The sequence below is a fragment of the Leucopleurus acutus genome (assembly GCF_964270905.1).
Source record: "Leucopleurus acutus genome assembly, chromosome: 1".
NCBI classification, from domain to species: Eukaryota; Metazoa; Chordata; class Mammalia; order Artiodactyla; family Delphinidae; genus Leucopleurus; species Leucopleurus acutus.
In genome coordinates this window covers 200784916-200797281 of record NC_139142.1, presented here as the reverse complement: position 1 = coordinate 200797281, position 12366 = coordinate 200784916, and the positions used below count along the sequence as shown (strand labels likewise).

The following is a 12366-nucleotide window of genomic DNA, read 5'->3' as shown; positions in this document are numbered from 1 at the left end:
TTCTAAAAAGAAACATTTTTTTCCTTACATGACAAGTCTTCATTGCTAAAAAGTGAGTTTTTAAAAAATAATATTCCAGTGCTGGTTTATGAGTATGAACATTCAATAGATACTGATTTATGAAAAGAACTTGCTATTTGAATATGATAAACTTGTCATTTTATGGATATTTTGTTTACTGATTGGAAGGATTAATGAAGGTAAAGAAGAAAATAGAATGTAATGCAAGCAGACCGCTTATGACCCAGGAGTACAAGGAGCTTGAATCATGGAATCACACTGTGACTGTGGTACTGATGACCAAACACCTGTAACGGTGGACTCTGACGTTAGCCGCTGAGACCAGTAGGATAGACAGACAGTCTGGCAAGGAGGGTGTCCCAAATGTTGATTTCCCACTTGTCTGTACAAATAGGAAATTGATACTAGACAAAATATAACTTGATTTCCCCCCCCCCAAAATGTCCTCATGTGGCTACTCTAGTCCCCAAAGAAGGGGGGGTCATGCCAGAGTCATCACTAAGAGAAAAAAACTCTGGTTCCAGGTGACTTGCGAACTGCTAACAAACAAACAAACAAAAAAACAGCATAAACCATGGGGGTCTTGGTGGTTTGATTTTATTTGTATATTTGATACATATTTCGGTGTATTTAGCTGTGTAGTGTCAGGTGCTCAGCTTAGTATTTGCAGGCCTGCCCTTAAGCAAGACATTTAATTTACATAGACTTGAATTTCAATAATGGGGCCACATGTTTATGAAGCATTTGAAGAATGTTCCGAAACTTTCTTTGGTGGTCTTTCTCTGTAAGAAATTCAAAATGAAGGTAAGATGATATTTACAATAAGCTGTCACTTAGGAACTTATTTCTTTGAAGAAATACATCAAATATGGAAATCTACTCTTAGTTAAATATTAATTGGCCATAGAAGTATTACATTTTTTTAGGACTGGCAGGCTTAGATGGTTCCATATATAAAAAGTATCTAGTTCACTCCACAAACTACAGTTCATCCATAATGCCCTTATTTTCTGAAAGCTATTGTAATAGTCATCCAGCTAAAACTATACAGAAAATGTGCTGGTGTGTTTCAGGAGGAAAAAGAACATGAAGAGCCCTGCAGGGGGCGTCTCAGTGGGCCAGGCCTGGTCTGGCTCCCACTCTTTTGGTCTGAACTCGGGCACAGGGCCACACCTACCTGCAAGGGAGTCTTAGAAACATAGTCCGTGTGCTGCTTACTCTCCAAGGACTATAACTAGAGTGTCGTTTTTCTCTAATTAACCATGAAAACGAAGAGAAGAAATATGTTTTAGTGAAAAAGTCACACAGCACGCGTTTGACGTCTGACTTCATCATTTACTGGCTGTGTGATTTGGAAGTTATTTAGCCTTTTCTGGGCCTCACGTTCTCTCTTTATAAAATAGAGGGGGAGATCAGTGTGTTGTTTTGAGGATCAAATACAAAGCATAATAATGTCTGGTACATACCAGAGGACCTTGGTGGTAGCTTTGGTAATTTTTTTATAACATCTTTATTGGAGTATGATTGCTTTACAGTGGTGTGTTACTTTCTGCTGTATAACAAAGTGAATCAGCTATACATATACGTACGTTCCCGTATCTCCTCCCTCTTGCGTCTCCCTCCCACCCTCCCTATCCCACCCCTCGAGGTGGACACAAAGCACCGAGCTGATCTCCCTGTGCTATGCGGCTGCTTCCCACTAGCTATCTACCTTACGTTTGGTAGTGTATATATGTCCATGCCACTCTCTCATGTTGTCCCAGCCAGCTTACCCTTCCCCTTCCCCATATCCTCAAGTCCCTTCTCTATGTCTGCATCTTTATTCCTGTACTTGGACTTGTTTTTCTCTTTCTGACTCACTTCACTCTGTTTGACAGACTCTAGGTCCATCCACCTCACTACAAGTAACTCAATTTCATTTCTTTTTGTGGCTGAGTAATATTCCATTGTATATATATGTGCCACGTCTTCTTTATCTCTTCATCTGTCGATGGACACTGAGACTAGTGCTTCCATGTCCTGCTTATTGTAAATAGTGCTGCAATGAACCGTGTAGGTAGTACATGACTCTTTTTGAATTATGGTTTTCTCAGGGTATATGCCCAGTAGTGGGATTGCTGGGTCATATGGTAGTTCTATTTTTAGTTTTTTAGGGAACATCCATAATGTTCTCCATAGTGGCTGTATCAATATACATTCCCACCAACAGTACAAGAGGGTTCCCTCTTCTCCACACCCTCTCCAGCATTTTATTACTGGTAGATTTTTTGATGATGGCCGTTCTGACTGGTGTGAGGTGATACCTCATTGTAGTTTTGATTTGCATTTCTCTAATGATTAGTGATGTTGAGCATCCTTTCATGTGTTTGTTGGCAATCTGTGTATCTTCTTTGGAGAAATGTCTATTTAGGTCTTCTGCCCATTTTTGGATTGGGCTGTTTGTTTTTTTGAAATTGAGCTGCATGAGCTGCTTGTAAATTTTGGAGATTAATCCTTTGTCAGTTGCTTCATTTGCAAATATTTTCTCCCATTCTGAGGGTTGTCTTTTCATCTTATGGTTTCCTTTGCTGTGCAAAAGCTTTGAAGTTTCATTAGGTCCCATTTGTTTATTTTTGTTTTTATTTCCATTACTCTAGGAGGTGGGTCAGAAAGGATCTTGCTGTGATTTATGTCATAGAGTGTTCTGCCTATGTTTTCCTCTAAGAGTTTTATAGTGTCTGGCCTTACATTCTTTAATTCATTTTGAGTTTATTTTTGTGTATGGTGTTAGGAAGTGTTCTAATTTCATTCTTTCACATGTAGCTATCCAGTTTTCCCAGCACCACCTTATTGAAGAGGCTGTCTTTTCTCCATTGTATTCTTGGTTCCTTTCATGAAAATGAAGGGGACCATATGTGCATGGGTTTATCTCTGCTCTTTCTTTCCATTGATCTGTATTTCTGGTTTTGTGCCAGTACCATACTGTCTTGATTACTGTAGCTTTGTAGTATAAGTCTGAAGTCCAGGAGCCTGATTCCTCCAGCTCCATTTTTCTTTCTCAAGACTGCTTTGGCTATTCGGGGTCTCTTGTGTTTCCATACAAATTGTGAAATTTTTTGTTCTAGTTCTGTGAAAAATGCCATTGGTAGTTTGATAGGGATGGCGTTGAATCTGTAGATTGCTTTGGGTAGTATAGTCATTTTCACAGTGTTGATTCTTCCAATCCAAGAACATGGTATATCCCTCCATCTGTTTGTATCATCTTTAATTTCTTTCATCAGTGTCTTATACTTTTCTGCATACAGGTTTTTTGTCTCCTTAGGTAAGTTTATTCCTAGGTGTTTTATTCTTTTTGTTGCAATGGTAAATGGGAGGAATGCAAGAGACTTCTGTGCATTAATTTTGTATCCTGCTGCTTTACCAAATTCACTGACTAGCTCTCGTAGTTTTCTGGGAGCATCTTTAGGATTAGGATTCTCTATGTATAGTACCATGTCATCTGCAAACAGTGACAGCTTTACTTCTTTTCCGATTTGGATTCCTTTTATTTCTTTTTCTTCTCTGATTGCTGTGGCTAAAACTTACAAAACTATGTTGAATAATAGTGGTGAGAGTGGACATCCTTGTCTTGTTCCTAATCTTAGTGGAAATGGTTTCAGTTTTTCACCATTGAGGACGATGTTGGCTGTGGGCTTGTCATATATGGCCTTCATTATGTTGAGGTAAGTTCCCTCTATGCCTACTTTCTGGAGGGAAAGGGGTGTTGGGTGTTGAATTTTGTCAAAAGCTTTTTCTCTTTCAGTTTGTTAATAGGATGTATCACATTGACTGATTCGCGTATACTGAAGAATCCTTGCATTCCTAGGAAAAACGCCAACTGATCATGGTGTATGATCCTTTTAATGTGCTGTGGATTCTGTTTGCTAGTATTTTGTTGAGGATTTTTGCACCTATGTTCATCAGTGGTGTTGGCCTGTAGTTTTCTTTCTTTGTGACATCTTTGTCTGGTTTTGGTATCAGGGTGAGGGTGGCCTTGTAGAATGAGTTTGGGAGTGTTCCTCCCTCTGCTATACTTTGGAAGTGTTTGAGAAGGATAGGTGTTAGCTCTTCTCTAAATGTTTGATAGAATTCGCCTGTAAAGTCATCTGGTCCTGGGCTTTTATTTGTTGGAAGATTTTTAATCACAGTCTCAATTTCAGTGCTTGTGATTGGTCTGTTCATATTTTCTATTTCTTCCTGATTGAGTCTTGGCAGGTTGTGCATTTCTAAGAATTTGTCCATTTCTTCCAGGTTGTCCATTTTATTGGCATAGAGTTGCTTATAGTAATATCTCATGATCCTTTGTATTTCTGCAGTGTCAGTTGTTACTTCTCCTTTTTCATTTCTAATTCTGTTGATTTGGAGTCTTCTCCCTTTTTTTTCTTGATGAGTCTGGCTAATGGTTTATCAATTTTGCTTATCTTCTCAAAGAACCAGCTTTTAATTTTACTGATCTTTGCTACTGTTTCCTTCATCTCTTTTTCATTTATACCTGATCTGATGTTTATGAGTTCTTTCCTTCTGCTAACTTTTGGATTTTTTTGTTCTTCTTTCTCTAATTGCTTTAGGTGTAAGGTTAGGTTGTTTATTTGAGATGTTTCTTGTTTCTTGAGGTAGGATTGTATTGCTATAAACTTCCCTCTTAGAACTGCTTTTCGCTGCGTCCCATAGGTTTTGGGTCGTTGTGTTTTCACTGTCATTGTTTCTAGGTATTTTGGATTTCCTCTTTGATTTCTTTAGTGATCTCTTAGTTATTTAGTAGTGTATTGTTTAGCCTCCATGGTTTTTTTTCCTGTAATTGATATCTAATCTCATAGCATTCTGGTCAGAAAAGATACTCGATATAATTTCAGTTTTCTTAAACTTACCAAGGCTTGATTTGTGACCCAAGGTATGATCTATCCTGGAGAATGTTCCACGAGCACTTGAGAAGAATGTGTATTCTGTTGTTTTTGGATGGAATGTCCTATAAATATCAATTAAGTCCATCTTGTTTAATGTATCATTTAAAGCTTGTGTTTCCTTATTTATTTTCATTTTGGATGATCTGTCCATTGGTGAAAGTGGGGTGTTAAAGTCCCCTACTACAATTCTGTTACTGTTCATTTCCCCTTTATGGTTGTCAGCATTTGCCTTATGTACTGAGGTGCTCCTATGTTGGGTGCATAAATATTTACGATTGTTATATCTTCTTCTTGGATTGATCCCTTGATCATTATGTAGTGTTCTTCTTTGTCTCTTGTGTCTATTTGATAGAAGAATTGCTACTCCAGCTTTCTTTTGATTTCCATTTGCATGGAGTATCATTTTCCATCCCCTCACTTTCAGTCTGTATGTGTGCCTAGGTCTGAAGTGGGTCTCTTGTAGACAGCATATATATGGGTCTTGTTTTTGTATCCATTCAGCCAGTCTATGTCTTTTGGTGGGAGCATTTAATCCATTTACACTGAAGCTAGTTATAGATATGTGTGTTCCTATTACCATTTTCGTAATTGTTTCGGGTTTGTTATTGTAGGTCTTTTCCTTCTCTTGTGTTTCCTGCCTAGAGAAGTTCCTTTAGCATTTGTTGTAAAGCTAGTTTGGTGGTGAATTCTCTTAGCTTTTGCTTGTCTGTAGAGGTTTTAATTTCTCTTATCGAATCTGAATGAGACCCTTGCTGGGTAGAGTACTCTTGGTTGTAGGTTTTTCCCTTTCATCACTTTAAATATGTCCTGCCACTCCCTTCCGGCTTGCAGAGTTTCTGCTGAGAGATCAGCTGTTAACCTTATGGGGATTCCCTTGTATGTTATTTGTTGCTTTTCCCTTGCTGCTTTTAATATATTTTCTTTGTATTTAATTTTTTCTAGTTTAATTAATGTGTGTCTTGACATGTTTCTGTATGGGACTCTGCGCTTCCTGGACTTGATTATTTCCTACATTAGGGAAGTTTTCAGCTATAATCTCTTCAAGTATTTTCTTGGACATCCCTTTCTTTTTCTCTTCTTCTTCTTCTTCTGTCCTCAATTCATTTCATTCTTTTTTCTGCTCTGTGGTAGTTATTTCCACTATTTTATCTTCCAGGTCACTTATCTGTTTTTCATTGTCTGTTTGCTCTTTAGTTCTTCTAGGTCCTTGTTAAACGTTTCTTGTATTTCCTCCATTTTATTTCCAAGATTTTGGATCATCTTTACTATCATTACTCTGAATTCTTTTTCAGGTCGACTGCCTATTTCCTCTGCATTTGTTTGGTCTGGTGGGTTTTTACCTCGCTCTTTCATCTGCTGTGTGTTTCTCTGTCTTCTCACTTTGCTTAACTTGCCGTTTTGGGGGGTCTCCTTTTCGCAGGCTGCATGTTCGTAGGTCCCGTTGTTTTTGGTGTCTGCCCCCAGTGGGTAAGGTTGATTCAGTGGTTTGTGTAGGCTTCCTGGTGGAGGGGACTAGTGCCTGTATTCTGGTGGATGAGGCTGGATCTTGTCTTTCTGTTGGGCAGGAGGACCACGTCCAGTGGTGTGTTTTGGGGTGTCTGTCACCTTATTCAGGCAGCCTCTCTGCTAATGGGTTGGGTTGTTCCTGTCTTGCTAGTTGCTTGGCATGGCCTGTCAAGCACTAGAGATTGCTGGTCATTGAGTGGAGCTGAGTCTTAGCATTGAGATGGAGATCTCTGGGAGAGCTTCGCTGACTGATATTACGTGAAGCCGGGAGGTCTCTGGTGGACCAGTGTCCTGCACTCAGCTCTCCCACCCCAGAGGCACAGGCCTGACACCCAGCTGGAGCACCAAGACCCTGTCAGCCACACGGCTCAGAAGAAAAGGGAGAAAAGAAAGTTATTAAAATAAAACGGTTTTAATTATTAAAAATAAAAAGAATTAAAAAGTAATTTAAAAAAGGGGGAAAGAAAGAATAGAGCAACCAAATCCCCCAATTATAACAAGTGCTCAGAACTATACTAGACAGACCCGTAGGACAAATGGTAAAGCAAACCTATACAGACAAAATCACACACAGAAGCACACACGTACACACTCACAAAAGAGAAAAAGGACACAATATCTATATCTAAAAGGAAGAGAGCAACCAAACCAATACAAAATCTACCAGGGGCTCCCCTGGCGGCGCAGGGGTTGGGACTCCGCCTGCCGGTGCAGGGGACGTGGGTTCGTGCCCCGGTCCGGGAGGATCCCACATGCCGCGGAGCGGCTGGGCCCGTGAGCCATGGCCGCTGAGCCTGCGCGTCCGGAGCCTGTGCTCCGCAACGGGAGAGGCCACAGCAGTGAGAGGCCTGCGTACCGCAAAAAAAAAAAAAAAAAACCCAGTGATAACAAGCTCTAAACACTAAACTAAGATAAACATAAAACCAAACCCAAGTCTGCAGTTGCTCCCAAAGTCCACCTTCTCAATTTGGGATGAGTCGTTGTCTATTCAGGTGTTCCACAGATGCAGGTACATCACGTTGATGGTGGACATTTAATCCGCTGCCCCTGAGGCCGCTGGGAGAGATTTCTCTTTCTCTTCTTTGTTCTCGCAGCTCCCGGGGCTCAGCTTTGGATTTGGCCCCGCCTCTGCGTGTAGGTCGCCGGAGGGCGTCTGTTCTTTGCTCAGACAGGACAGGGTTAAAGGAGCCGCTGATTCGGGGGCTCTGGCTCACTCAGGCCGGGGGAAGGGAGGGGCACAGAGTGCGGGGCAGGCCTGTGGCCGCTGATGCAGGACGTTGCACCAACCTGAGGTGTGCCGTGCGTTCTCTCGGGGAAGTTGTCCCCGGATCCCGGGAACCTGGCAGTGGCGGGCTGCACAGGCTCCCCGGAAGGGGGGGTGTGGATAGTGACCTGTGCTCGCACACAGGCTTCTTGGTGGCGGGCGGCAGCAGCCTTAGCGTCTCATGCCTGTCTCTGGGGTCCGCGCTTTTAGCCGCGGCTCGCGCCCATCTCTGGAGCAGCGCTCTTAATCCCCTCTCCTCGCGCACCAGGAAACAATGGTCTCTTGCCTCTTTGGCAGGTCCAGACATTTCCCCGAATCCCTCCCGGCCAGCCGTGACGCACTAACCCCCTGCAGGCTGTGTTCACGCCGCCAACCCCAGTCCCCTCCCTGCGCTCCGACCAAAGCCCGAGCCTCAGCTCCCAGCCCCGCCCGCCCCGGCGGGTGAGCAGACGAGCCTCTCGGGCTGGTGAGTGCCGGTCGGCACCGACCCTCTGTGCGGGAATCTCCCCGCTTTGCCCTCCGCACCCCTGTGGCTGCGCTCTCCTCCGCCACCCGCAGTCTCCGCCCGCAAAGGGGCTTCCTAGTGTGTGGAAACCTTTCCTCCTTCACAGCTCCCTCCCCCTGGTGCAGATCCCGTCCCTATTCTTTTGTCTCTGTTTTTCCTTTTTTCTTCTGCCCTACCCAGGTACATGGGGGGTTTCTTGCCTTTTGGGAGGTCTGAGGTCTTCTGCCAGTGTTCAGCAGGTGTTCTGTAGGAGCTGTTCCACGTGTAGATGTATTTCTGGTGTATCTGTGGGGAGGAAGGTGATCTCCGCGTCTTACTGTTCCGCCATCTTGAAGGTCTGTCCTGGCAATATTTTTTTAATGTTTTAAATTTAAAATATATGATCCTTCTTTTACAGGAACACCAGATGCATTTTCCCAGTTACTCACCTGCCCGTATTGTGACAGAGGATATAAACGCTTTACCTCTCTGAAAGAACACATTAAATATCGCCATGAAAAGAACGAAGACAACTTCAGTTGCTCCCTGTGCAGTTACACCTTTGCGTACAGAACCCAGCTCGAACGTCACATGACCTCCCACAAATCAGGAAGAGATCAAGTAAGTGGAATGACTGCATTCACGAAATTTCCACACTGAGAACTCACCCCTCCACAGAAGGCGAGGGTTTTAATATACTGAAAAATTTAGGGGTCTACAGCCTTATGAAAAGGAAAGTGATTATTCATTTGGATTATCTGGTCATTTCTGATTTTAAAAGCACATATGAACACTATGTTAGAGGTAACTAAGTTTTCTTTTTCAGGTAGGTCCCTTTCATCTCAATTTAATTGTTTTGCTTATACCATAACAAGTATTTCTCTTACGTTTAGGATTTGAGAATACATACTACTGGAATGTTCAGTGTAGAGAAAATAACTGATTACATAAACTGCATGCCTCTAAAAATCTAAAGTTTAGACTCTAAACCATTTTTAATCTGAAGATTTAATTTTCATATGGTTTATTCTACTTGTTTCACTTTGCCTCAATTTCTAGAAGCATAGACCAAGACTATCCTGTAAGTGTAAGTTATATTTAAATTGTTGGCTCTGTACTTAAGTACAGGTTAAAGTTAAAGAAGCTTTTGCCAGTTGTCCTTTTATAAGATAGTTGATAACTATCAACTGCAAGTAATGAAATTTAGCTACTTAATTCTAGATTTAAAAGTCAAGTAAATATTCAGCTGCACAGGGTACGTTGAGGCTATGTCCAGTTTCTTATATCCGAGGATGTGAACATCTGTCTACCTGAGTGCATGAGAGTCTGCTCTGTGTGCACTTAAGCCACAGATCCCCTAGAGGACAAGTTACCCCAAATCAGGAAACTGCAACAGAATGATGAGAAGGGTCAGCCCGTCTTCTCAGGACTCTGGGGACAACACTCACGAACTGAGATAAGGGGTGTGGGAGGGTGGCAGGCAGGGAACAAGAACCAAGCTTCTCCTTAGGTGGGTCAGTGGTTCCGTCCACGCAGGGCACTTGGGGTGGAGCGAGCGCCAGGAGGGGAGAAAACTGACACACGGAAGACAAAGCCCATCTGTTCGCATCTGCCCCGCACGAGTCTTGTCAGGGACAATACAGACGCGTGCTCTTGCCAGCCTGGTGTCCCAACATGACCGTGCTATAGACAAGCCCTGGGGAAAGGGCCTGCCAGGTGATGTTTGGGGAGCAGCCCCGTCCTGCCTCTGCTGCCCCACATCCTCTACCCTGAGGGCCCTTGTCAAAGGAGGGGACCTTCAGAGGACAGATGGAACTGGTGGGGAAAGCAGGAGATGCTGCTATAAAATTGTAAGATCTCTGATGAGGGTGAAGGCCACTTTCCGTGAGGATTTGTCTGATGGGTTTTGCAAAGGTAGTCGGTTTTATATGTGAAGTATGTAGTCAGATGAACGTCAGAAGGGAGCTGTGATAAATGTAATAATGTGAGAAACAGAATTGGGAACAATTTAGGTTAGGACCAAAGGGCAGACCATCTGCCTCGCTGGCCTTTGAAAAGTGTCTGAGTTTCAATTCTGTATGAGGCCTGTTGTAGGTGTTAAAGGCACAATAGTGAAAAAGATGAGCCAAGTCCCTGCCAGTAGAAGGCGTGTATTAGTAGGTGACCGAAAGGTAAGCTATAAAAGCAGGTAGAATGATGAAAAAATAAGGCAAGAGTAAGAGGATAGAAAGTTTTTCTTTTTTTACAGGGTAGGGAGACCTTTCTGGGAATAAGTGTGATAGGGAAGCCACTGGAAGATACTGCATTTTGTCTTTAAATTCTAAGGCAGCTCGGGCTCCTGGGTGGAAAGCAGACTGAGAGAGACAAGAAGGAAGCAGGGAGCCCACTTAGAGGCTGTGGTCTAGGCCAGAGGTGGTCGTGTGGCAGACGCAACATCGTTAGGGACCGTGGGTGCAGGGTGGCTTGCTGAGGGATCGAACAAGGGTCTAAGGGAAAGAGAGGGATCAGGGATTCCTCCGAAGTTCGGGGCTTAAGCGATGATCAGATCAATGAGGGGGTTATTCACAGAGGTAAGAGACAGACGAGGGGAGGGCCGACTCTTCCAGGAGAGAAATGCAGGCGTCACCGCAGGCCTGTTGCTTCCCAGTGGGGACCATCGAGGGAGCGGCCGGCTGTGAGGGCCTGGCATTGAGGGGATGGGAGACGTCGAGCGAGACACATTTGGGAGTTGTCACCGTATGTTCGGTTTCAAAGCCAGGGGTTTGGGTGAAGTAGAGCATGGTACGTGCTCATTCTCTGTCCTTCCTGTACGAAGGACAGAAGAAGGGAGAGTCCAGTGAGGGAGGGCACGCAGCAAGCAGAGCTTGAGCCTTGACAGATGGGTAGAAGCTTAACTGTCAGAATTCAGGGGAAGCAGAGCCAGGAAGTAAGGCATAGTATAAATCAGAGCAAGGAGGCGAAGAGCAGTACATGTGCAGAAGGTTGGGACCCACTGGACGACTGGGACACAGGCTCCTGAGAGGGGACTGGCGAAGAAGCCCGGAAACTCAGGGGCTATGAACCTGGCGTCGGTAGTAGTAGAATCTGGGTTCAGGGGTGGAGAGGAATCCTCTAGAAATCTGGGAGCAGAATTGGTTGAATAATTCAATTCCAGCGGTGCTTCTGTAAGAGTAACAGAGGGTACAGGATAGATTCGAAGTATACAGAAGAGGGGATTTGGTGCCAGGCAGAAAGCTAGCACAGCAACCCACAATGGGCTGAAAAGAATGGAAGTACTTTTTAAATCATCAGATTAAGGCACATTTTGGAAATACCAAACTTACTAGAGACAGGCTAAGAAAAGCCCAGCCTTTTCTTCTGTGTAGTAATTGTGCTAGAGACAGATGACGGATGTTCTCGACTGCAGTTCCTTTACCTGTGAATCAGACCGCAGGCGACGCGGCCTCTAGTTCCTAGCGAAGTGCGTAGTGTTTGTGCTAATGCTGTGCTGCTTCATACTTCTGATCCTTTAGGAAGTGGAGATTTTCCTTTATGTCAGAATTCTGTTGCCATGATCAACCTCCTTTTTGGTAATATTCCAAGTGTTAGATTTTTGTGACTGTTAAAATTTGAGAATCACCAAAACCTTACTTTTAGTAGATTGGATGTTCTTTATCTCTAAAGCCTTTTTGCTTTATAAATAAAACACCAATTCTTTCTTACAGAGACATGTGACGCAGTCTGGGGGTAATCGTAAATTCAAGTGCACTGAATGTGGAAAAGCTTTCAAATACAAACACCATCTAAAAGAGCACTTAAGAATCCACAGTGGTAAATATTTGTTTTCTTTGTCTATGGTGAATATCATAGGAATTACGGTAATAAATTAATATCACATGCGATCTACACACATGATTAGAAACGCTGCTTTTCTTTTAGGATAAAGACTAATCTGGAGAAATCTTCTGCTCGTAAATGGTATTTTACTGGAATCTTAATCTTTGACTAAAGTATAGCAAGTCAATAGGAGATACTCCAAATATCCTCATCAGAATAGCATGCGTTAACCAGACATACAACCTGAAAACACTTCAGCTTTCTGGTGAATGTTATTTCATCGCCTCCTCTGCACAGTTAACAAGGGAATGATAACGGGTATAGGGGTACCGTGTGCACAAGGAAAGGAGGAG

General features: G+C 43.2%; 1 protein-coding gene across 2 annotated transcripts in view; it reads left to right on the top strand.

Moving 5' to 3' along the window:
- The window catches only part of ZEB1 (zinc finger E-box binding homeobox 1), a 193347-nt gene that overhangs the window by 165315 nt on the left and 15666 nt on the right, over positions 1-12366 (top strand). For both annotated transcript variants that reach the window (XM_082846803.1, XM_082846802.1), the window contains exons 5-6: positions 8616-8818; positions 11902-12007. In XM_082846803.1, the coding sequence (XP_082702929.1) occupies positions 8616-8818; positions 11902-12007 (309 nt within the window). The remainder of the gene's footprint in view (positions 1-8615; positions 8819-11901; positions 12008-12366) is intronic.